Here is a 26,415-nt window from a genome sequence, read left to right as displayed (position 1 = left end):
AAAATCTGTCTATCTCCACCTTAAATATATTCAATGACCCAGCCTCCACAGCTCTCTGGGGCAGAGAATTCCATAGAGTTACAACCCTCAGAGAAAATAAATTTTTCCTCATCTCAGTTTTAAATGGACGACCCCTTATTCTGAAATTATGCCCCCTAGTTCTTGATTCCCCCATGAGTGGAAACATCCTCCGTGCATCTACCCTGTTGAGCCCCCTCAGAATCTTATAGGTTTCAATAAGATCACCTCTCATTCTTTTAAACTCCAATTTAGGCCCAACCTGCTCAACCTTTCTTCATAAATCAATCCCTTCATCTCAGGAATCAACCTCGTGAACCTTCTCTGAATTGCCTCCAATGCAAGTATTAAATAAGGAGACCATGGGGTAGAAATTGCCCCCGACCGATGTTTTTTCCGCCTCTTGTGCGACATTCGGCTCTTTGTTCTTTTTGTTTTGCCCCAGAAGTCGCGCTTAATGGGGGCGGTGACAGCAACTGAGGGGTGGAAGTTGGGGGTGGAATGGAGTCACCATCGCGATGACATCATCACGGCCACCGTCGCGATGACATTATCACAGCGGCGCGTCACCACTTCACTTAAAGGCAAGAGCCTCGGTGATTTTGAAACATCGGCCCACTGGGCCACCAAGGAGGGTTTCGGCTGGGCCAGCGGCCTGGTACCCAAGAGGGGGTGTGTGCCAGGCTGCCTGCTGGTGGCCCGGCCAAGCCCGGGGGCATAATTGTCGGGCAGACCTGGCAGTCCGCCGACAAAGAAAAACATGGCAGCAGCGGCAGTGTGCCCTCCCCTTTAAGGGAAGCTGCACCGGCACTGCAGAAGGCCACAGCCTCAGGTGAAAGGTTGTTTTGACACTGCCAGGCGGGCCGAATAATTTTCCCAGGGGAATGTGGCCATCGGGAGTTAGATCGGCAGTGTGCACGGTGATGTCGCGCTTACCACGGATCGGCAGCAGCAGGGTGATAGCGGGGAGATCGGGGCACTGCCGGGAAACCTCGGGAGGGCAAGTGGGCTATCAGCGGCCATTCCATGGAAAGTCGGCGGCCTCTCCACTCCGCAGCGTGGCCACCAATTTTCGGGGGTAACAGGCCTTAAGGAGAGGGGCAATTTCGACCCCCAAAACTCTACGTAGTTCCCTAGGTTTGGTCTCACCCTGTACATAATCTAGGATGAGGGAGTGCTGCACTGTTGAAGGTGCAGTCTTTCAAATGCGACGTTAAACCAAGGTCCTGGCTGCCCTCTCAGGTGGGTGTAAAAGATCCCATGGCATTATTTGAAGAACAGGGGAGTTCTCCTGATATCCTGCTCAATATTCTCCCTCAACCAACATCTGGTTGTTTATCACATTACTGTTTGTGGAACCTTGCTGTGCATAACTCTGCTGCCGTGTATTTACATTACAACAATGACTACACTTCAAAAGTACTTAATTGGCTGTAAAGCACATGAGAATGTCATGAAAGGACATAATAGATGCTATATAAATGCAAATTCTTTCTTGAATGATTCCAGAATTGGTGCCTCCACTCTGCTATCCAGAGACCATTTCAGGTACTAAAGAAAGAAAGAACTTACATTTATATAGCGCCTTTCACAACCTCAGGATGTCCCAAAGTGCTTTCCTTCAGATACTTATCCAACTCTCTTTTGAAAGATAAAATTGCATCTGCCTCCACCACCCATTCAGGCAGTGCATTCCAGATCTTTATCACTCGCTGCGTAAAAAAGGTTTTTCTTACGTCGCCCTTGGTTCTTTTGCCAATCGTCTTCAATCTGTGTCCTCTGAGTCTCGACCCTTCTGCCAATGGAAACAGTTTCTCTCTCGATCTACTCTGTCCAGACCCCTCATGATTTTGAACACCTCGATCAAATCTCCTCTCAACCTTCTCTGCTCTAAGGAGAACAACCCCAGCTTCTCCAGTCTTTCAATGTAACTGAAGTCCCTCATTGCTAGAATCATTCTGGTAAATTGTTTCTGCACCCTCTCTAAGGCCTTCACATCCTTCCTAAAGTGTGGTGCCCAGAATTGGACACAATACTCCACTTTGGGCCGAACCAGTGTTTTATGCATCATAATTTCCAAACTGTTCTACACCTCTATTTATGAAGCCCAGAATCCCGTAAGCTTTTTTAACTGCTTTAACCTGCCCTGCCACCTTCAACGATTTGTGCACACATACCCCCAGGTCTCTCTGTTCATGCACCCCCTTTAGGATTGTACCCTTTAGTTTATTTTTCCTCTCCTCATTCTTTCTACCAAAATGCATCATTTCACATTTTTCTACATTAAATTTCACCTGCCACGTGTCTGCTCATTCCACCAGCCTGTCCAGGTCTTCATGAAGCCTATCGCTCTCCTTCTGACTGTTCATTGTACATGTTTTGTGTCATCTGCAAATTTTGAAATTGTGCCCTGTACACCCATGTCCAAGTCATTGATATATATTAAGAAATGCCAATGAAGTATTTTTGAAGTGTAGTCACTGTTACAGTGTTGCAACATTACGTATGTAAGGAGATGTATCTTGGCATCAGTCCTGAACTTGCTTTTTATTAGATTGTACTATGTCCCCTTATCTTGCAGTCATGGTTTAATAGCTTGGTGGATTTCTGATCCCAATATCTTACAGGGACCTATGTTATCACCAGAAGAAATCAAAGAGTTGAGGAATATTTGCAGCAAAGGCAATTAATTCTTCCTCGGCTCATATCAACTTTACAATCGATTCAATATTATTGCTTCTGGTACTTACGGTGTCCATTTTGGTAATACATCTTCTCTTCATCAGGATCCTGAAATGCTTTACTGTACCCGCACCTTCTGTAAGAAAAATACATTTCAGTAAAGCCACAGTTACACCCAGAGGGCCCCTCCGTTTAGAACAGTGCCCTACAAAGAGTGTTTGAAGACCAGGCCCTCAAAACTGTCACCAAGCTCATGGTCTACAGGGCTGAAGTAATACCCGCCCTCCTGTATGGCTCAGAGACATGGACCATGTACAGTAGACACCTCAAGTCGCTGGAGAGATACCACCAACGATGCCTCCGCAAGATCTTACAAATCCCCTGGGAGGACAGATGCACTAACATTAGCGTCCTCGACCAGGTCAACATCCCCAGCATTGAAGCACTCACCATACTTGATCAGCTCCACTGGGCAGGCCACATAGTTCGCATGCCAGACACAAGACTCCCAAAGCAAGTGCTCTACTCGGAACTCATCCACGGCAAACGAGCCAAAAATGGGCAGAGGAAACGTTACAAGGACACCCTCAAAGCCTTCCTGATAAAATGCAACATCCCCACTGACACCTGGGTGTCCGTGGCCAAAGACCACCCTAAGTGGAGGAAGTGCATCTGGGAGGGCGCTGAGCTCCTCGAGTCTCGTCGCCGAGAGCGTGCAGAAACCAAGCGCAGGCAGCGGAAAGAGCGTGCGGCAAATCAGTCCCACCCACCCCTTCCCTCAACGACTATCTATCCGACCTGTGACAGAGACTGTGGTTCTCGTATTGAACTGTTCAGCCACCTAAGAACTCATGTTAAGAGTGGAAGCAAGCCTTCCTCGATTCCGAGGGACTTCCTATGATGATGATGACATATAATTCAGACCCAGAGGGCTTCAGACCACTTTTCTCTGCTGACCCTTACATACTCTGGAGCAGTGAGGTGGCATCTAAACCAGTCCACAATCAAGCCGATCATTTTCAAGAGTGACTAGTGTACTGCAAAAGCTCTCCGATGTTCATTAATCAAAAATGGCTCTCGTGTCAAAGACAGCGAATGCACACCACCAAAAAAGAAAAGTTCTCATCAGCCTTGTGGCTGGCCTCCTCCCTCCGCTTGGTTTAATACAAATAACATTTAATCTTTATTCAGCGAGTCACTTTTGGCCAGTCTCAGCTTGACGCGTGGCCTGCAACTGAATGTCTGCACTGAGGGGTACGAGCTGAATTTCTGTCATTACCGCACTGGCGGTAATCTGGTGGAGAGGATCGCTGCCCGTTATACAACCCGTCACTCAGCCACATATCCACCGTGTGGAAGCACTTTTCAAAATCTGCACATGAAGTTATTTTTCAAGTCTGTGTCAGTCGGTCTATTCAAACCGAGGGCCAGGAACAAAAGGCATCCAGATCTTTACGACTCCACAGCCTCGAATCAGTTACAGCTTCCATCATCAATTCTATACTCATGTGGCAAAAACTTTCATCTTGTCTTACTTTTTAGGTTTATGGTTGTGGGTTTTGTAAATTCTTCAAAATAATTCCTTATATCGTGAATAGAGTATGGAATTTTTCACTCGTATGGGCGGGGCGGAGATCATTGAGTACATTTTGTCATTTATTATTATACTTATACAAATATATTCTGCCATAAGAATGTGGAGACTATGGAACCTTTGCACAAGAATGATCGCCGTTGAAGCTTCTAATTCGTGAAATTCTCTGAAACAACACATTTTAATAATGGGCCTAAAATTCTGGCCTGGCCGGGTCCGTACCAAGTGCGCTCAGACCCCACGACGCCTCACAGAAGCCGGTTTTCAGGGCGCGATGCACGTGCATCGAAAATTGGCTTTTCCGACCTGTCCAAGATTTCTCTTGACAGACGGGAGGAAAGGCAATGTGTGAGGAGGACACAAAAAATCTGCAAAAGGACATAGACAGGCTAAGTGAATGGGCAAAAATTTGGCAGATGGAGTACAATGTTGGAAAGTGTGAGGTCATGCACTTCGGCAGAAAAAAGAATTAAAGAGCAAGTTATTATTTAAATGGAGAAAGATTGCAAAGTGCCACAATACAGCGGGACCTGGAGGTACTTGTGCATGAAACATAAAAGGTTAGTATGCAGGTACAGCAAGTGATCAGGAAGGCCAATGGAATCTTGGCCTTTATTGCAAAGGGGATGGAGTATAAAAGCAGGGAAGTCTTACCACCGCTATACAGGGTATTGGTGAGGCCACACTTGGAATACTGTGTGCTGTTTTGGTTTCCATATTTACGAAAGGATATACTTGCTTTGGAGACAGTTCAGAGAAGGTTCACTTGGTTGATTCCGGGGATGAGGGGGTTGACTTATGAGGAAAGGTTGAGTAGGTTGGGCCTCTACTCATTGGAATTCAGAAGAATGAGAGGTGATCTTATCGAAACATATAAGGTTATGAGGGTGCTTGACAAGGTGGATACAGAGAGGATGTTTCCACTGATGGGGGAGACTAGAACAAGAGGGCATAATCTTAGAATAAGGGGCTGCCCATTTAATATTCAGATGAGGAGAAATTTCTTCTCTTAGAGGGTTGTAAATCTGTGGAATTCGCTGCCTCAGAGAGCTGTGGAAGCTGGGTCATTGAATAAATTTAAGACAAAAATAGACAGTTTCTTAAACGATAAGGGGTTAAGGGGTTATGGGGAGCGGGCGGGGAAGTGGAGCTGAGTCCATGATCAGATCAGCCATGATCTCATTGAATAGCGGAGCAGGCTCGAGGGGCCATATGGTCTACTCCTATTCCTATTTCTTATGTTCTTATCCTCCGTATCCCTGGGAGAAGGATATCCGCGCGGGAGAGATTGGGCTATTTGCCCTACTCATGCTCAGAGAATGTCCTTCAAACTTTTATGGCTGGTGAAAGCAGGCATATAACTTACTTTTACCAGCATAAGAGTTTTAAAACATATAAAAATTACATTTAAATGCACATTTTTATAGTAAAAACCCTGTCCTTTAAGGCAATTTTATTTTTAACCTAGTAAAACATGTTAAAAAAAATTCCAAAAAATATATCTTTTTTCTAAAACATTTAACTACATTTAATTTAAATTAATTTTAAATATGCGAGGTGTTTTATTTATTTATTATGCTGTGTTTGGATGTTTTAGGGGTTTTTTCTCATTGATAGCGTGAACTGCATGGTGATTGGTGGTCCCAGCCCACGTGACTCCAGCATGTACGTACAAGACATGTCCCCGTGCGCTGCACCGGCCTCCGACCGGGATCCTACATTCCTCCGGGACTAACAGGTACTTTCGCAGATTTCTTTTCAGGTCGGAGGCGTTCGTCCAAAGGAAGCCTCCGATTGCAATTTTAGGCCCAATATCTCAATATTGGGGCATATTTCTACATCTGTAGCATAATTTAAATATACCTTAAAACTGGCAGTTTGTTCCTGGTCCTGGCAGTTATAGCTGGAGCTTGACGGATCCTCGGTATCTTGGCAGCCAGGCCATTCGCATGGGCAAGATTGCAGGATTTACCCATATTGTGTCTGGCCTGTCCACCCTGCATTGTGCCTCGCACTGGACCCGTGGGAAATTGGGCGGTCCAACTATACCGGCTGCAGAGAGGTAAATAATGCCATCCTAAGGTAAATGGGATTGTTTTTTCATTTAATTTATTTTGTGATTTGTGTTGTGGTGGCGTGGGCAATGTTTTGGGAATATTTCTGTATTTCCGCCCCCCCCCGCCCTCTCTAGGAACGCTCCCGGCCCGGCTCTTTAGCTCGGGAGTTTCCCACGCTAACGCCCCGAGAGAGGTGTACAACGCCTCCCTTAGCGCTGCGCCCCTGACTCAGGGCCCAGCTGCCCAATGTTACTGACTGAGGCGCAAACTGTTCCCGGGTGCCAACTTTACCGCCCTGCTCTCGAAATCATCAAAGCCGAAAAGCCAGCCCAAGGCCAACTTTCCATAAATATCTGGGTGATATTAGCACACTCTCAGCACTGCTACCGTCCTGGTTAAAGCAAAATTGATGTGGGTAAGCTGGTGCCACACATGTTGTTGGCATCAGGAGCACTGCCTGATGTAATCCTTGATGTAACTGGGTCAATCTAGTTCTTGAGCAGCAAAGGATTCAGCAATGAAACAATTCTTTAAAAGTCGTTCCAACTTAGAGTGGAGAACTGGCAGAAAGAAAGTGCGTTAAACATGTTAAACTTAGAGCAGGTTAGGATGAGGGGGAGCAGTTGCAGATTCAGGAGAATAGAATGAAAGTAAAGTTCAAACTAAAACAGGACTGGGAGAATAAGGAAGAGAGATTGGGAAGGGGGAAATATGAACAGCAAATGTTCTTCATTTTATGTCAATTGTGTTTAATTTAGTGACTTCGGGCTAATCTTATGACTAACAACTATTCCAGATGTTTCGATAGTTTTATCACTGTAATATTTCATTTTCGGATTCGCTGAAAACAAGCTGGAGCAGCACGTTCCCTAAAACTAGCGGCAATGTGAGGGGCTCGACTATCGAACTCTGCACTGCGACACAAATCACTGAATTCTCAGTGCCTGCAGCCCTCAATGTGACTGGGCTCTGCACAGTGTATGCAGACCTATAATGTCCTACTCATTCATGGCAAAATTAACCAATTGTATTAATATTTCATATCTCCTCCTGTATTTGAATAAATGCATTAAAGTTGCTTTTGCATGTGTGTTTGCCCTTTTTTTTCTCTCCTCTAATTCCCTTTCTGATTAACCTCCTCCCCCCAACCCCCTCGCCCGAAGTATCTCCAGAATTCACTGACGTTCCTTAGTCGAACCCATATAGTATACTAATCCACTGTTAACTAGGGGGAGGGTGAACGGAATATTTTGAGTTTAGCCATTGGAAAAGAGGCAGCATATTTCTCTGAGGGCAGAGTAACGTTTGTGATATCAGAATACTCTGCCTGTGATAATGCAGCCAGCTTGTGTCCAATGGTCCGTGTGTGGTGTAGTGCTGAGTAACATAGGTCAGAAGGTCCCTGGTTAAACATGTAATGAGATAATGTATAGCACCCTCTAGCTAGGAGGTATAAGGAGCTGTATTAAGAAAGAGGGTCTGTGAAGGAACGCCATCTTAAGCTCCACACGGCTATCTGAGATCTCCCAAATAAATAGAGTTAAGTTGAACGAAGAGACTATAAACTACAACACCATTGCTCGGTGCTGAGTTAGCAGATCTCACTTAAAGCAGTGATCAAGTACTTAAAGGTGTCAGTGTTGGCTCAGTTGGTAGCACTCTCGCCTCTGAGTCAGAATGTATTGGCCATCTGACCACATATCCCCGCCATCAATAAGACCACCTATTTCCACCTCCATAACATCGCCCAATTCTGCCCGTTCTTCAGCTCATCTGCTGCTGAAACTCTCATCAATGCCGTTTTTATTTCCAGACTTGACTATTCCAAAGCACTCCTAACCGGCCTCCCATGAGCCAATTTCAGCGCATTCACCCATCACCCCAGTGCTCGCTGACCTACATTGGCTCCTGGTTTAACGAAGCCTCAATTTTAAAATGCTCTTCCTTGTTTTCAAATCCCTCCCTGGCCTCGCCCATCCCAATCACTGTAACCTCCTCCAGCCCTACAACCCTCCAAAATATCTGTGCTCCTCCAATTCTGGCCTCTGAGAACCACTGAGACTTACAGGATGGGGGCCGTTTGGCCCATCATGTCTGTGCCAGCTCTTTACCAGAGCAATCGCAAACTAGGCCCACTGCGCCACTCTCTGCCCATTGCCCTGTATCAATCCCAAACCAATCCTACGGCTCCAAGCTCACCCCAAGCCCTGTATCTTCCTCTGCTTCAAAATGACCATCCTTAATTTACAAAGGAGAAAATCAAGTAGGTTTCCTGCTCCTGATTGCATCCCAGTGGCGTCTGTAAGTGTGTGAGTGGACTTTATGTGAGGACACAATGGTGAAATTGGATATAGAGCTGATGCTATGCCTCGCCCGGCCATCAAGTTATGAGAGAGAACTTTCAGCTTCAGCAGGCATGTAAAATCGGTGACCAATAAGCTACCGACAAACTCCCAAAGAATGATCTGTGCCCAGTATTTGATACTAACATATAAACAGCCTTCGATTACTTAATAGGGCTCAAGCGGAACAGGAGCTTTTTGTCCCCACCACAAGATGTTTGGAACTGGCTGTCACTGCTGAGATATTTTGTTTACATTGAGTAAGACTCTGATCCCCAGAACCTCTGCTCAGCCTTTAAATCATTTCCACAATGGTGTGTACACATGTCAACGATCCAGACATAACTCACTTGGTGTGAATTATCACCGTTCAACGCGGTGAAATGATCCATCTCGCCAATGGAGAAAGCTACTGTATTACAGAGATCCGTTCCATTTTATTTGTGAATTGATGAGTCTTTCCGTTGCTTCATAAGCATTCATTTATCAAAATACGATATTAAATTACTGCAATATTTGCTTGTAATCTGGTTCTGGTAGCATTTCCTTGTAAACAAGACTGCTCAGAGCGTTTTGTGTTGTGTTTATTGTTCTTCATGAATGTTCAACGGGTTTGTGCATTTGGACACTGGACCATGGAGCAAGTCAATGATAGTTCTTCCCATCTGATTTACAGTGGCAGTAGAATCAAAAGAGAAAACCCAGAGATTACATAAGAACATAAAAATTAGGAGCAGGAGTAGGCCATTCGGTCCCTCGAGCCTGCTCCACCATTCAATGAGATCATGGCTGATCTTCGACCTCAACTCCACTTTCCTGTACTATCCCCATATCCTTTGATTCCCTTAATATCCAAAAATCTAGCGATCTCTGTCTTGAATATACTCAAAGACTGAGCCTCCACAGCCCTCTGGGGTAGAGAATTCCAGCGATTCACCACCCTCTGAGTGAAGAAGTTTCTCCTCATCTCAGTCCTAAATGGCCAACCCCATATTCTGAGACTGTGACCCCTGGTTCTAGATTCCCCAGCCTGGGGAAACATCCTCCCTGCATCTACCCTGTCAAGTCCTGTAAGAATTACAGAATGGGTGAAACAGATTATGTGACTGAGCTGAACAATGGCAGATTCATTTTAATGCAGACAAGTGTAAAGTGTAAAATGTGCAACATGCATACTTCCTGAAATAGTTAAGGATGAAGCTGAAAGAGCCTGAAGACTCAATGTGTTCAACAAATGCAGAGCAGCAATCAACAAAGTCAAGAGGAGGTTGAACTCCAGCCAATACAGGAGGGTACAAGTCAGAGGAGGTGATGATCAGACTGTACAGGGCTCTGCTCAGACACAACCTTGACCCTGTGTCCAGTTCTAGTCACCAGGAAACAAAGGAGACAGACAAATACTGGAGGCAGTGCACAAAAGACCACTGGGTCTGAGTTATGAAGAGGGATTGGAGAGGGCTTTTCAACCTGGAAAAGAGAGGTAATCTTATAAATTGGTGCAAGATTGTTAAAAAATCATGACTTTAAATTAAACTGTGTGTGTAGGACAAGGGAATACAGGATCAATCTAGTAAAAGGTAACTTTAGGACTGATCAGGATGTCCATTTCCACTCACAGCATAATCGGCACTTGGGATAGGCTTCCTGGTGGAGAGGTGGAGATGAAAACTCTGGATGTGTTTAAGAAACAAGTAAAGGCAGCAATGGGGGAAGTGTACGTTGCCTCAGAATGGTTGAATTGAGAAGGGCTGAATGGCCTTCCTCGTCCATCAGTGTCAATTTTAAGCATGACATTGTTTGAGGAGATACCAAGCTGTCAACAGACACATAGTGAAAGGACAACCGGTGAGCATACAAGGCCTGTTTGAGAATGACACTGGGCTGCCTGAATCACAATAAGCAACATGGCAGGTGGCCTCGATGGAGCAATGGTCTCCTCCTGTTCAAAAAGGTTATTGTGTTATTGCATCACTTTTACCTTTTCCTGCAGATAAACATTGCCAGGAGAACGATGAGCCCAGTCACCAAAGCAAAACAGATCCAGATTATTGTGGTGGTATTGTATCGGAGGGACACTAAAGGAGAGAGATAGAAACACAGTTGATTTAATAAGCTGTCACACCACGAAGCTATATTCAGGTTTTGTTATTGCTCTCTGTGATTAAGCATCATTAAAATAAATGAACAATCTGATATTTTCCTGTAATGTGATTGAGACACATGAGATATGGAGCCAATTTCCAGTTACATGACTTTTCCCTGATGGTTGCCACGGAAACCAATATTAATCAGAAAATGCATTTGAGGTAGACATCTCAATTTTAAAGCAAGTTAAATAGTTTCGGGGCACTTGTGATAGATTTTATGCAGATGTTTAATCACAACTGAGGGTTGAAGCTATTTGGTTACCGTGGAGATTTTAAATGTGCAGACCACAGCCTGCACCTTCTGCTATCAGCAAAGACAAGGCTTGCATTTGAATTCTCATTAGTCAATCCCACTTGTCCCAGTGTATAATGCGTGCATTATCTGTGGTGTCAGCACAGTGAGTCTCTCACTTTCCTCTCAAAGAAAGTTCTCCACGGGAAGCGTGGTGATAAAACTCCAATTGTCCTCAGCTTCTCCTGATGAGGGGGGAATGGAATTCAAACAGGGCTCTCAGTAACGAGTGCTCGTCATGGATAGCTACTGGACAATACATACGAGAGGGCATTGAGGGAGGGCAGAATTGAGTTTGCTTCCATGGCCCCTTATGATTGAAAAGCCTGCCAACAGTCACGGCCTAAAGAGGCATCTGGTATTGAGACCCAAGGGTAGATTTTGCTGGTGCTGCACCTGGACGCACTAACATGTGGACATGCGTCAAGGAGGAGCACATGCCCATAACGGAACCCAGTCAACCCTGTGTCCACTCACTTACATGGATGGACAGTTGGGCTCTGTTAGGGGCACGAGGCATTAACAGAGTGTGTTAAAAGTGTGAGCTCCATTAGTGTCAGGATGTGTTAGGAGTGTGAGCTATATTTGTGTCAGGATGTGTTAGGGGTGTGAGCTATATTTGTGTCAGGATGTGTTAGGGGTGTGAGCTATATTTGTGTCAGGGTGTGTTAGGGGTGTGAGCTGTATTAGTGTCAGGGGGTGTTAGGGGTGTGAGCTATATTAGTGTCAGGATGGGTTAGGGGTGAATTCCATTAGTGTCAGAGTGTGTTGGGGTGTGAGCTATATTAGTGTCAGGATGGGTTAGGGGTGAATTCCATTCGTGTCAGAGTGTGTTAGGGGTGTGAGCTATATTAGTGTCAGGTTGTGTTAGGGGTGTGAGCTATATTAGTGTCAGTGTATTTGGGGAATGAGCTATATTAGTGTCAGGTTGTGTTAGGGATGTGAGCTATATTAGTGTCAGTGTGTTAGGGGTATGAGCTATATTAGTGTCAGGGGGTGTTAGGGGTGTGAGCTATATTAGTGTCAGGGGGTGTTAGGGGTGTGAGCTATATTAGTGTCAGGGGGTGTTAGGGGTGTGAGCTATATTAGTGTCAGGGGGTGTTAGGGGTGTGAGATATATCAGTGTCAGGGTACGTTAGGTGTGTGAGCTCCACAAATCTACCCCTCCCTCTCTGAGAGGAGAGCTGACAGGCAGTCACCCACTTTACATGGTTAACAAAGACGTTCCCGATGCACTGTTGGGGAGCACGCGCCACACATACCTGATTTCCCAGTCTCAATCTCTACAGTCTGGCTGAACCGGCCACACCCAGCTGATGTACGAGCTCGAACCTGAAATACATAACGAGTTCCAGGTTTCAGGTTGGAGACTGTGACACTTGTTCCCCTGGCTTTCAGTGTGGAGTAACTCTGCTGTTCCTTACCCTGTGGGACAGTAAAAATACTCCATTTGAGGAGCAGCTTCAGGTAGACCGCTCATATTACACGTCAGTGGCTGCAAACTCAGATAGATAGAGAATTAAGAATAGGGCTTTCAACTCTGGTTGGACCATAGGCCAGTTGGTTTCATCACATGACCTCCTGCGTCCAACCAGCCCACTCACACGCTCCTGTCATTGGTTGCTCGATACATTAGTCAATCATGGTAGCCACAATACCCACAATCCTTTGCACTTCAGACGCCACTCTCACCATCGTGTGGTTTTATCAGAACGCGCATGCCATATGACCGCATTGCTCCACTGGGAGCATTGCAGCCTTGCTAGTTGTTGTGAGTCTGGTCAGAGTGAAAGAAGTAAAGACAATGTCCTTCTGATTGTTCTCCCGGGCTGCTCACAGGCATGGCCGGGAGATTCACCTTTAATTCCGGGGGACTCCAGGCCAATCCGGGAGGGGTAGACAACCCTAATTAAGGAGCAGAAAGAAGAGAAATGGAGGAAAGCTGAAATGAAATCAATGAACGTTGGAGAGGCATAGCAGGGAGGTGAGCATCTAAAAGGAGGATGATGCCATTTTGTTTTGGGTGGGACTGCAACATCTGGTGAACTACCTCAGCTCAAACCCAAAAAGCAATTCAAGGAGGAAACCAGCACAAGACAACAACAACATGCATTTATATAGCACCTTTAACGTAGTAAAACATCCCAAAGCACTTCGCAGGAGATATTAGGACAGGTGACCAAAAGCTTGATCAAAGAGGTAGGTTTTAAAGAGCATGGTAGAGGTAGGGAGGTGGAAAGGTTTTGGGAGGGAATCCCAGAGGTTATTGGGGATAACGGACTGATGTTAGTCTTTATCGGCAGGTTATTATGCATCATCTGAGTGACGTGCAGAGGGGATCTGACCGGCAAGGCGCCTTCCAAAACTCAAACACTCACAAATAACTGCAGAGCCTGTTTATCCTCTGAGGGTTTTTCATTATTGCTCTCAGATTATGTGTTAGCCGTGGCTCAGTGGGCAGCACGCTCGCCTCTAAAGCAGAAGGTTGTGGGTTCAAGTCCCACTCCAGGGACTCAAGCACATAAATCTAGGCTGACACTCCAGTACAGTACTGAGGGAGTGCTGCGCTGTCGGAGGTGCTGTCTTTTAGATGAGACTTTAAACTGAGGCCCCGTCTGCCCTCTCAGGTGGACGTAAAAGATGCCATGGCACTACTTCGAAAAAGAGCAGTGGAGTTATCGCAGGTGTCCTGGCCAATATTTATCCCTCAATCAATATAAAAAAAACATTTTACCTGGGTCATTATCACATTGCTGTGTGTGGGAGCTTGCTGTGCATAAATTGGCTGCCGCGGTTCCCACATTACAACAGTGACTACACTCCAAAAATATTTCATTGGCTGGAAAGCGCTTTGAGACGTCCGGTGGTCATGAAAGGCGCTATATAAATGCAAGTCTTTCTTTTATTTTGAAGACTTTGGTTCAAAGTTGACGATGGGATCAGGAGCTGACTTGAAGCAGTCGGTCAATATGAGGAGGCTGGATTAATGTTTTTAAAACACTGGCACTAATGGTGTCCCCGTGTGGACCTGCTACATCCTGTCGATGTTCCACAGCAGCCGGAGCATGTGTTGGAGCAATGTTAGGTAGTAGGATGTCTGTTCAGTATCATTGGTGTCAGTGTAAGGGCTTCAGTAAAGACAGATTGTGGGCAGCTGTGTTTTTGTTCTGTCTCCAATGAGTATGTGTTATATTTTAGTGAATACTTGACCAACAGGCAAAAATAAATAAAATAAAATAAATCTCCACAAAAATCAGTTCCACCAAAATGAATGACGTTAACCAGATGGAGGGGACGTGCCAACATGTGAACGCAGGTCTGTACTGCACCAAGTGAAGGGAGCTCCAGCCAGCTTAATCTAAGTAAATATATTTAAATGTGACTCATTGGAAATATTCTCAATGGTCAGCTCAATCTGTGGAATGTAACAAAATGCAACAGCTTAATATTGTATCTGGCCACAACCAGTATTATTTACACCCTGTGTTACCATCCTCTTTAACTGTGATCCCCTGTAACAGCATCATTTAAAGAAGGCCCTGATGGCATATTGTGTTATAAACAGTGAAACACAGATTGGGCTCTGTTCAGATAAATGAACATTTCACACTACCCGATCACCTGTTAATTCCGCTCTTGTTCTGAATTGAGCAGTATTAGTTCAGTATGGCGAAATAATTATCGACACAGGGCATGTTTCCCTTAGCAGAGTGGTCAACAACCAGGGGACATAGATTTAAAGTAATTGGGGGGAGGTTTTGAGGCGATATGAGGGGAAATGTTTTCACCCAGAGGGTGGTGGGGGTCTGGAACTCGTTGCCTGAAAGAGTGGTAGAGGCAGAAAGCCTCACCACATTTAAAAATGCTTGGATGTGTAATCTACAGGGCTACGGAGTAAGAGCTAGAAAGTGGGATTAGACTGGGATGGCTCTTTGTCGACTGGCACGGACACGATGGGCCGAAATGGCCTCCTTCCGTGCTGTAAATTTCTATGATTCTATGATTGTATGTTGGGAGGCCCAGCGGCTTCACCTAATTGGTCAGTTTGGGTTGGGTTGAGTTAAATGGCGCCCCACTGTACACAGTGCAAACTGCTGGGCAATGCAGCAATCGAGACACGGTACCTGCTTGGATCTGACAGATTCATTAACCCATTCACTATCGTCTGGTAATGAATGTTCTGGGTTACATGCCCATTGGTTGCCTGTCCAATCTCGAGCCAAGACGGCGACAGGCAGACTGATCCCCCCAAGCCTCTGCCAAAGATACAGAGTAAAGGCTGTTACACGCCTTGGGTTTTGTGTTACTGCTTTGGGGAGAGTGGGCTTCTATGGCTCACTTTCTCCCTTCAGGTCTACAGGAGTGTGTAACACAGTGAGCTAAAGTGCAAGTATGCGGGACTGATTTCCTGCATTTGTTTCCCTGGGGCAGGAGACCCTGTTCTTGCACTGGTTTGTAGGCCCATGTTGTCTAGTTTATAATGGCTTCTCTGCAGGTTACTGGTGAGAGGAATGTGGAGTGAGCGGATTTTTGGCTTTACTGTCTGGGTGTTAAAGCATCACCTCGGTGACAGACAGAGAGAAAACCTCGGCCGATGATGCAATTGTTTTCGTTGAATTATCCAGACGATGCTTCACGCCCAGGCAGTAAAGGCAAACATTGACTGTGTGTCTGTCATCAGAGGCACTCCGAACATGTAGAAGGGTTTTGTATCTGCTGACAAACGCACGACAGGAGTCTGTGTAACTCTCCCCTCACTGAGAGGAAATATCAACCCCTACACTCCCCATCAGTCAGTCTGTGTAACCTCCCCTCCCTCCCTGTGAGGAAGTACCAGCCCCTACACTCCCCATCAGTCAGTCTGTGTAACCTCCCCTCCCTCCCTGTGAGGAAGTACCAGCCCCTACACTCCCCATCAGTCAGTCTGTGTAACCCCTCCCCCCCACTCCCTGTGAGGAAGTAACAGCCCCTACACTCCCCGTCAGTCAGTCTGTGTAACCTCCCCTCCCTCACTGGGAGGAAATACCAGCCCCTACACTCCCCATCAGTCAGTCTGTGTAACCCCTCCCCCCCACTCACTGTGAGGAAGTAACAGCCCCTACACTCCCCATCAGTCAGTCTGTGTAACCCCTCCCCCCCACTCCCTGTGAGGAAGTAACAGCCCCTACACTCCCCGTCAGTCAGTCTGTGTAACCTCCCCTCCCTCACTGGGAGGAAGTACCAGCCCCTACACTCCCCGTCAGTCAGTCTGTGTAACCTCCCCTCCCTCACTGGGAGGAAATACCAGCCCCTACACTCCCCGTCAGTCAGTCTGTGTAACCTCCCCCCCACTCCCTGTGAGGAAGTACCAGCCCCTACACTCCCCATCAGTCAGTCTGTGTAACCCCTCCCCCCCACTCCCTGTGAGGAAGTAACAGCCCCTACACTCCCCGTCAGTCAGTCTGTATAACCCCTCCCCCCCACTCCCTGTGAGGAAGTAACAGCCCCTACACTCCCCATCAGTCAGTCTGTTTAACCCCTCCCCCCCACTCCCTGTGAGGAAGTAACAGCCCCTACACTCCCCATCAGTCAGTCTGTGTAACCCCTCCCCCCCACTACCTGTGAGGAAGTAACAGCCCCTACACTCCCCATCAGTCAGTCTGTGTAACCTCCCCCCCACTCACTGTGAGGAAGTAACAGCCCCTACACTCCCCGTCAGTCAGTCTGTGTAATGCCCCTGCCCCCCCACTGGGAGGAAATACCAGGCGCTACACTCCCCGTCATTCTGATACTAGAAACTCATCCCCTGAAGAAACTGTGGAACTTTTCACACTCGCTGCCTAATCGTCTCTGCCTCTCTATCCTCCTTAAAACCTATTTCTTTGACCAAGCTTTTGGTCACCTGTGCTAATTTCTACTTATGCGGCTCGGTATCAAATTTTTAATCTCATAATCACCTGTGAAACACCTTGCGACGTTTCACTATGTTAAAGGTGCTATATAAATCAAGTTGTTGTTGTTGTGGCACAATAAATGCCGAGATCTGGACACTTTAGACTGCACGAATATTTTATACGGCTGTCCTTGAATAAAATTAAGATTAAATTGTGCTTTTTTAAATGTTGCCAGTGAAATGCCTGTGTGTCACTCACAGTGTTAGACAGGGCCCTGGCACATACTTAATTAAACTGAGATTATAAACGTCCCTAATAAACCGCAGATTTGTTTGGGTCTGACAGTCTATTACATGATGTACGGATATTGTCAGTTGTGTCGTGAGGGTCAATATAAAAGGCAAATGTTCAACTAAGAGCTGTCAACAACAATTGAGGCCGAAGTGAGGCTGAGTCCATGTGAATGAGCTGATGATCTGAATGATGCAAAGGCGACACTTGCCATGTGCAGCGCTGTGAGCGGGAGAATGTAACAGTGGGAAAGGAAGGAATTTTATAACACTTTGTAATATAGCACATAAAACAACATCGGTTTCATCTCTGTATCAAATGGAAGTTAGTCAGTACTTTGACGAGTGTGCAGCTTGCCTGCTGTTCATACTTCTGTAAAGTTGATGGAAAGTGAAATTGAGCGGGGTATAAAAGAGGCACCCAATCCCTTCTGATCAATTTCTCACCTGGTGCCTCAGAAAAATGTCTATGCTCCAGCTCCTTGCATTTACTGTATTAAATAGGCCTCCTCAGCCCAGCAGTAAAATCATGTACTCAAGGATGTAAAAACCTTGTCAATTTCTCATCGGGATTATGGTGGATAAAGGTACGGCACAGGATGGGAATGAGTTATACCGACCAGAAGGTACCAGGTTCGATTTCTGAGATCATGATGAAGAGTGATTTGACTGAGGAACATAGGAGGCAGTCACGCCATTGTCAGATCAGCAGGTGTTGGGGGAGTCACTCTGGGAGATCTGAAGCCAGGGGCAGCACTGTCTCTCTGGGCCCTTGCTGTTCTCCTTGTCTAAATCTATTAAACTCAGGTGTGGAGCTTCCTCCAGCCTAAAAGGAAGTCGGCCTGTGCTGAAAGGGACAGACTGGCTTATGTCTGGAGTTGTACAGAAACTGTTGGAAGCCATGCTTGTGTTAGCTTTTAGGCCTCAAGAGGTTTTGCAATGCAGTGATCATTTGGTCACAATAATACGTTCCCAATGAAAGGGATGTCCAAATACTGTCTGCAAGTCAACAGAACTCGGCCCCAGATCTGATTGCAACATCGAGTGCGTCAGCAGTGAGCTGCTGTGGTGGGTCCCATGTCTGAAGAATGTTATTTTACTTCCTGAGGTCGTTAATTGGATGTTTTGACAGTCAGAAGCAAAGGCTGCTAATTATGACTGACCAGATGGTTCGATGTCTGATTGTTGTAATGACTGAGGGGACCCATGAGCCAAAGTTAAGATGCTGCACTGCACTTTCCATTCTGCACTTGTGTACCATGTTTAACAACTCATTTTAATATGTAGAAAGGAGCTGTCACAGTGAAATGGAACTCGATTGGTATTTTCCATTCTGCATTTCTCAACAAGCCCCCAGCTCAGCTTGTCACAATCAAGGGAATAAATGGAACACGACTTGTTGGAGCAGATTTAGCTGCTCCAGCTTTACCAACTGCGCTGACTGACTTACCAATGCCACAGAATCATTGGGGGGAATTTTAACCCCCGCCTTCCCAGGACAAGTGGGAGAGGGGCAGGGGATGGGGTTATATTCTCAAAAATTTGAAACCTGACCTCAACCCACCATGAACGCGCTCACTTCTGGTTTAACCGGGGTGGGTTTGGGGACGGGCGAGAAACCAGCTCTAGTGATGCGGGTCGGTAATTTAAATATGTTAATGAGGCCGCATGCCTCAGATTTTAGCAGCCCTTCAGATTGAACGGCTGCGGACCGGCTTTCCCAGGGCTCGGGAAACCCGGCAGCTAAAGGGAGATGGGAGCTGCCAGGTCCAGCAGGTAAGGGCTTTTGCAGCACTGCTTGTGGGCCAGGAGCAGCAGGAATGCTTCCTTCCCCCTCCCCGGCCCAACAAGCTAAGCTGCTGTGATTGACCTCTCTCCTCGTGATCCACTGACCCCCACGAGCCCCAGCCCGAGATGCTATCCGATGCCCACCTCCCCACCCACCAACTGTAAAAATTAATTTACCGCCCTCTCGTTTCATTCTTTGGGTGATGATCTTAAATTTATTTCATAGAATTTATAGCACAGCAACAGGCCGTTCAGCCCAACTGATCTGTGCTGGAGTTTGTACTCTGCATAGGCCTCCTCCCACCCAACTGCATCTAAACTTAAAATCACGCCCTCTAATTACCGATTCACCAATCAGTGGGAATAGTGTTTCCGGATTTACTTCATTAGAACCTTTAGGACTTTGAAAACCTCCATCAGATCTCCTTTTGAGAAAGAAACAATATTCCTTTAATATTCTGAAAGGGATGGGACTCAGTCAGAGGATGGAATGCTGAAGGAGGGCTCCAGCAATGCATCTGATTAACACACATCATTCATCCGTTGGATTAGTCCATGCACTTTTTATTCTATACCATTTAATTTTGCTACTATATAAATTTTACTACGGACATTGGCGTTTGTTTCGCATATGTCAGTGTCGCTAAAGCTCACCGCTTGCATTATTGTTGTTGGACGTATTACACTCCTATCACTTAACTGTACCGTCGTACATGTAGGTAGTATCAAACAAATGTGCGTTGTTCAGTGAGCCATAGAGTGTTGTGCCAAGTGCTTGTTTTCTCTGAGCTGAGTGAAGGGTTTCCTTGGTGGGACAGTGAGCTTGCAATACCTCCTGGTGTTAGTGCACCTCACGTTGTGTGACTGAGACACATAGCCGGAGAACAGAATCTCCAACTGGCAAAGCTCATCTACAAATGTCTAACTTCCTTGTTCTACACTGCGGTGTGCAGGCTTTTTACGCAGGCTTTAACCCTTCTGTTGTACTCCTGCCCTCAATACTCCTCCACCTTACGGAGAAGAATTGATCCAGAAGCGGATTTTGCAGTAGCAATCTGTTTGAAATATCGCCGTCTTGGAAGCAGTATTTTAAATGTGGTTTGACTCTTGATCAAGTTCAACAACAACAACTTGCGTTTATATGGTGTCTTTAACGTAGCGAAAAGTCCATAGGCGCTTCACAGGAGCGTTATCAAACAAAATCTGACACCAAGCCATATAAAGAGATAGCACGACAGGTGACCAAAGCTTGGCCAAAGAGATAGGTTTGAAGGAGAGTCTTAAAGGATGTGAGGCGGAGAGGCGGAGAGGCTAGGCAAGGAATCCCACTGTTTAGGGCCCAGGCAACTGAAGGCACGGCCGCCAATGGTGGAAAGATGAAAATCGGGGATGCTCAAGAGGCCAGAATTGTTGGAACGCATATATCTCGGGGGTTGTGGGGCTGGAGGTGGTTACAGAGGTAGGGAGGGGCGAAGCCATGGAGGGATTTGAAAACAAGTATGAGAATTTTAAAACTGAGCAGTTGCCTGACCGGGAGCCAATGTAGGTCAGCGAGCACAGGGGTGACGGGTGAGCGGGACTTGGTACGAGTTGGGGAACGGGCACCAGAGTTTTGGATGAGCTCAAGTTTATGGAGGGTGGAAGATGGGTGGCTGGCTAACGTGGGAAACTGTTCTGTGGACACTGCACAAGAAAGCTTTGTTCCAATGATCTCAAAAATGGCCTCCTACACATGGGCACTTCAGCTGGAGCTGGCATTGCTCGCTTAGTGGATAGTTCATCACCCAAAGATTGACAGCCCAGTGAGAGCATTGACTGGGCCTTGTAAATTTTGAGGTATCACATGATATCAATGTGCTCCTTCAGGAAGATTTCCAATTCTGCTTCTGATGCTTTAAGGATGGGTAGCTGGGCGCCAACAAGACCAGTGGGGAAATTTAATCCGACCCACCCAGCGGAAACCGGGTGAGTAGGCAGTTAAAGTGCCCTGGGTTAGGACCCACCTGAATCCGCCATTTCCAATTTGCGGGTTATTAAGCACTGAAGTGGAACCTTGGCCTTTCCTGCTCCTCCTGGCCTGACAGAAATAAACATTTGGGCCACTTTTTGAGTGGCCTGCAACATTCCAGTTAAGGACCGCTGGTTAGGCTACTCAGTGGGCGGGGCATGCATGGCGCAAGCTCCGCCCATTCCAATCGGCGTCCTATGGCAGTTAGTTGACCCCAGTGTGCATGTTGTAAGTGGCCTCCCCCCTGAAGCAGGTGGGTGATCCTCCCACCCTTCGCAGGACCCGACCCAAGATGGTAGTGACTGGAGCGCTAGCGTAAAGGAGCAGTAAGTAACACGATGCCCAACAGTGAACGATAACTCATAACAAGTTACAAAGAAAACAACAGTGATTATATGTTAAAATATTACTCCAACAATTCCGTGATTGCAAACCAACACTGGAGATAGCTCCTGTATGGCAGTATAAGGATTCCCTTCACACAAGCCAGGCATCCTGTAGACTGAGACGCCAACACAACAAAGCAATTGGAGCCATTTACTTTCTAATGATCCATATCACGCAGCACAGAAGGAGAGGGTTTACCTTCTCAAAGTACTTGATCTCATACTCCAGTATAATGCCATTGGGCTGGTCGGGTTCATGCCACATTAATGTCACACTGTTCTGGCTGGTATTTTCCTGTTTGATGACCAAGATTTGTGATGGGGCTGGAGACACAGAGATACCGTGGGCAGAAAACAGCTCCAGTTAGTCTCCAAATTAAAGCATTAGCAAGTGGTAGTTACTTTCAACAAGTTAGTAAATAACAAGGGTTATATCAGATCAATATGAAAGTACAGCAGCGGTCAATCAAGTGGACAGCCCAGAACACTGCAGTCCTGTTAAATGCATCACCAAGTTTCCAAATCTATAATGAGAACATGGGTAAGTTACAAAGTTAAAATATACACCAGCACTGTGTTAATTTATTGAGAAACATACCATTTGCTTTTACAGTAACAGGTTACCTTACAATTTTTTGGTAAACTTAAAATATGACCTTTACATGAGCTGAATATTACCTGAACAATTGTGAGCTTACAGTGAGGTGGAGCAGTGACCCTCCACACTGGGGCACTGATGACGGCACTGTGGGATGGAGAGGTTAGGGTTCAAACCCTCAATTCACTGAGTGAATCTCGACTGGGCAGAAGCTGGGTGCCTCCACAAGTGAGGGTTAAAATTAAAGATGTATCGCCATTACCAGGGTTCTGCCTCCCAGCCATTGCCTGCGAGGAGCATTGTCGTGGGCGAAAAACACATTGCCAGCCTAGCCACTGCTCCAGAAAATGCCTGGGCTGGCAAGGAATGCAGGAAATAAGCTTGAAAAGTGTTTTTTAAAAGAAAAAATGCTTTTACAAGGGGAGAGAATCAAGATCGACACTATACATAATAAACTAAACAGAAAAATAACCTTTATTGTGCACTTTGCAAAACAGGCTTTCATATAAAAAACTAGCAAAAACAGTGTATTTTACTAACTTACACTTAAGTTATTAGGCGATCTAACGTGGCATTGCTCATGGGCAGTCTGGAACCTGGGATGTGGTTTTACCGGGTGGTTTTACAATGGTCTTGCTGAGTGATAAATGTGACAGCAGTTCACCCATCACTGTCACAAGGCAACTTCACTGAAACAAGGCGTGATATGAATCTCAGAGGGTTGTAAATCTGTGGAATTCACTGCCTCAGAGAGCTGTGGACGCTGGGTCATTGAATAAATTTAAGACAGAGATAGACAGTTTCTTAACCAATAAGAGATTAAGGGGTTATGGGGAGCAGGCGGGGAAGTGGACCTGAGTCCATGATCGGATCAGCTATAATTGTATTAAATGGCGGAGCAGGCTCGAGGGACCGTATGGCCTATTCCTGCTCCTATTTCTTATGTTTTATGCCTCCCCCAGCCAAAGTGCCTCACTCCAGTCCAAATGCATCCTCCCCACACCCACCCCACCATAGATGAAGCAGTGTGTACGGATTGTTAACAGGTTTATTGGGTATGAAGTGAATAGTGACAGTGTCGTGACTTCTGGATATCATCCACTCCAACAATGTCCCTTGTAGGGGGTTCGAAGAACGTGATCCGTCTTCCCTGAGTTCCCTCGCTCCCCTCTGATGCTCCACCCACCTGTATCTTTCCCACCCCAATCTCTCGCCCCACCGCCCCCCCCCGTCTTTCTCGCCACCAGTCTTTCTCTTTCCCAGTCTCTCTCTCACTCTCCCGCAGCCTCTCTGTCTCCCTCTCTCCCTCTCTCTCTCTCTCCTTCAGTCTCTCTCTTTCCCCCCAGTCTCTCTCTCCCTCACCCTCCCTCTCAGCCCTGGTGGAGGTGGGGGTGGGAGAGAGGTCAAGGGGGAGAAGAGAGTTGGGGGGAGAGGGGGAAGAGGGGAGAGGGCTAGGGCCGGTGCCTGAGTGGGTGAAGAGTGTCAGAGCCTCAGGTCCTGGGCACCACAGGGAGGGAATGATTCGGGGCCTATCTGTCAAAAAAAATTGCAGTACAAATAGTTACACTGGTTAAAATACCGTCAGGGTCCTAATTACATCATAGGACCCCAACTTACATGAATTCATGAGGTACTCGCCTGCTCCCAGCACATGTCTTCGCCAACTAAATGAATTGAGCAGTTAAAATGGTGGCCAACGAGATTAAAGTGGGACTGAGGCGGTAAGTCAACTCGGTCGATTTTAATGGCCGCATCCTCGGCCCTCTTATCCTGACGAACAATGCCACAGGAGTCCTGCTAGTGTTGTTACACTGGGATTTCACACTCAGTCTCTATGCTCGTGAACACATTCTAATGGAACTAGGCTGCATTACAAAAAGTGAAAGAAAGCCAGATTTATATGGCATTTGTTTTTTTTTCACCTTCTCCACGAGACGGGGGATTTTAACCACACAGATTGGGAGAGAATGAGAGCTGCAGCGCACGATTCCATTTCTCCAGCAGTGAATATGAAAATTCAAAGCAGAGAAGGGAAGGGTGCAACCAATTCACGTTCAGAACTTTGTGTAATTCGGCTCAATCCAAGGGTACAAAGTGAGTCTAAACATTTTGATGTTAGCCTCACACTGATCGGTTTTATTGAAATAATAGCAAAAATTTTGCTCCCAAGTTACATAATCTAACAGGTTTGATGTTAAAATATAAAACCAATGAATAGCAAGACTTTGTGTAATTGAGAACACTGAAAGTACATTATCAAAACCGAAAATGCTGGAAATCTCAGAGGGTCGGGCAGCATCTGTGGAGAGAGAAACAGAGTTAACGTTTCGGGTCAGTGACCCGTCATCAGGACTGGCAAAGTTATTTGTTGCTATTAGCCTATGTGGTTCTCTGTGGACTCAATGGTACAAATGATCTTCGATGAACCTCAATGTAACTCAATCAAACAAAAACGGTTGCAATCCCGCGATTTCTTTTCACTAAATGAGGCTGAATGAGACGTATCTTTCGTACCTGCCTGGTTTGTGGTGACATTAAGCGAAATGAATTGCCGGGGTTCCAGGCTGAGATCGGAGACACCGTTCACCGCCTCGACCTTTAGTGTGTAGTTGGTGTGGGCCAGCAGGTTGATGATGCTGATGGCAGGCTCGGTCAGTCCCATCTGCTTCGGGCTGAACCGTATCCGACTGCCGCATGCTTCACACTGGCTCGACTCCCAGGCACACTTCCTGCAGATGACATTGTATCGGATGTCGCTCCTTCCTCCGCCGCTGAAGGGCGGGGTCCACTCCACGGTCACCGAGGTTCCATTCACACTGGACAGGGCGTTTACTGGGGAAGAGGGGGGTCCTAGCACATTGGGAGGAATCAGAGACAGCGAGAGTCAGAATACAACTGAAACGTCACATAGCGCTGCGCGAAACTTCAAATAGTAACGTTTTACTTTTTAGAAAACCGACACGAATGAAATCTCACGAAATTCTTTTGTTTATTTCAAGTTCCTTTCTTGTCGTGCAGCACGAAACGTATGTCAATGCCAATAGTTAATTTCACTAACATGCCATCTCGGCACTCCGCGCCATTAACATATCTCTGACATCCCGCTAATGTTCGTCACATCACATCCCATCCAATTTGCACCATCCAGGAATCGCCTTAAATTTACTTAATCCCCTTAGAGAGGTGAATAATGACATGTAAAACCGTAAGGAAAAGAAAACTCGGGACCTTGTCCCCAGCCCCAAAGGCAATTGAATGAAACTATGCTACCTGGCTGATTAAATTCCACCAGCAAACCTCCCAGTCCCAACAGGACTGCAGCTATATCAATGATCTAAAGGATCAGTACGAGTGACTATTATATGCACAGTAACAGATAAATGATTGGGAGTTAACATACAGCACAGTTAACCAATGAAGGCACTCAGGTGCTGAAACCCAGCCTCCAGCAGTTTGTGAAAGTGATTGAATTCTAGGACCAGATTCTCAGGTTGTACAAAGGAAAGCGCGCCTTTTAATCCAAAAGAAAGACTTGCATTTATATAGCGCTTTTCATGACCACCAGACATCCAAAAACACTTTACAGCCAATGAAGTAGGTTTTGTAGGAAGCGCGGCAGCCAATTTGCACACAGCAGCAATGTGATAATGACCAGATGATCATTTTTTTGTTATGTTGATTGAGGGATAAATATTGGCCAGGACACCAGGGATAACTCCCCTGCTCTTCTTCGAAACGTCTATCTGAGAGAGCTGACAGGGCCTCGGTTTAAAGTCTCATGTGAAATACGGCACCTCTGACAGTGCAGCACTCCCTCAGCACTGCACCGGAATTTTGGCCTAGATTTTTGAGCTCAAGTCTCTGGAGTGGGGCTTGAACAGATATGATCCAATATTTTTACCATTTTAGCAGATAAGTAGTAAACAGTAACCAAGGAAGTAAAGCACACACAACGATCACAAAACACTCATACACGCTGCTCTTCAACTTACCATTGTACCAACAAATGCACAAAAAGTGTCTAATATTCATTTTTTATTTACTAATCCGAAATGCAATTAGCCACCTCCGGATTCCTAATTAGCCACATGCGGCACGGGGCTAACGTATTGGACAACACACCCTTCAAACAATCGTTCATTCAGTCTCATCTTGTAGGTATATGGTGTTAATACAAGTGGCTTTACTTTCATAACTGGTGTGGTTTGCAAGATCAGTAATTAAACACCACTTAGGTTGCATTATTTACTTTTAAATAATTATGGGATTAACAGAATAAAGTAATGATGCACTTATGATCTTTATGATCTGATTTGGTAGACTAAAGGGATTACCAAGTG

General features: G+C 46.1%; 1 protein-coding gene across 1 annotated transcript in view; it reads right to left on the bottom strand.

Moving 5' to 3' along the window:
• The window catches only part of epha8 (eph receptor A8), a 676,976-nt gene that overhangs the window by 114,737 nt on the left and 535,824 nt on the right, over positions 1-26,415 (bottom strand). Inside the window, exons 5-9 of the mRNA XM_070860109.1 lie at positions 24,590-24,925; positions 21,677-21,801; positions 12,395-12,557; positions 10,672-10,768; positions 2,769-2,836 (exon numbers count right to left, since the gene is read on the bottom strand). Coding sequence (XP_070716210.1) covers positions 2,769-2,836; positions 10,672-10,768; positions 12,395-12,557; positions 21,677-21,801; positions 24,590-24,925 — 789 coding nt within the window. The remainder of the gene's footprint in view (positions 1-2,768; positions 2,837-10,671; positions 10,769-12,394; positions 12,558-21,676; positions 21,802-24,589; positions 24,926-26,415) is intronic.

Source organism: Pristiophorus japonicus, chromosome 18 (assembly GCF_044704955.1).
Source record: "Pristiophorus japonicus isolate sPriJap1 chromosome 18, sPriJap1.hap1, whole genome shotgun sequence".
In the NCBI taxonomy this organism is placed as follows: domain Eukaryota; kingdom Metazoa; phylum Chordata; class Chondrichthyes; family Pristiophoridae; genus Pristiophorus; species Pristiophorus japonicus.
This window is presented reverse-complemented; position numbering and strand designations above follow the sequence as displayed.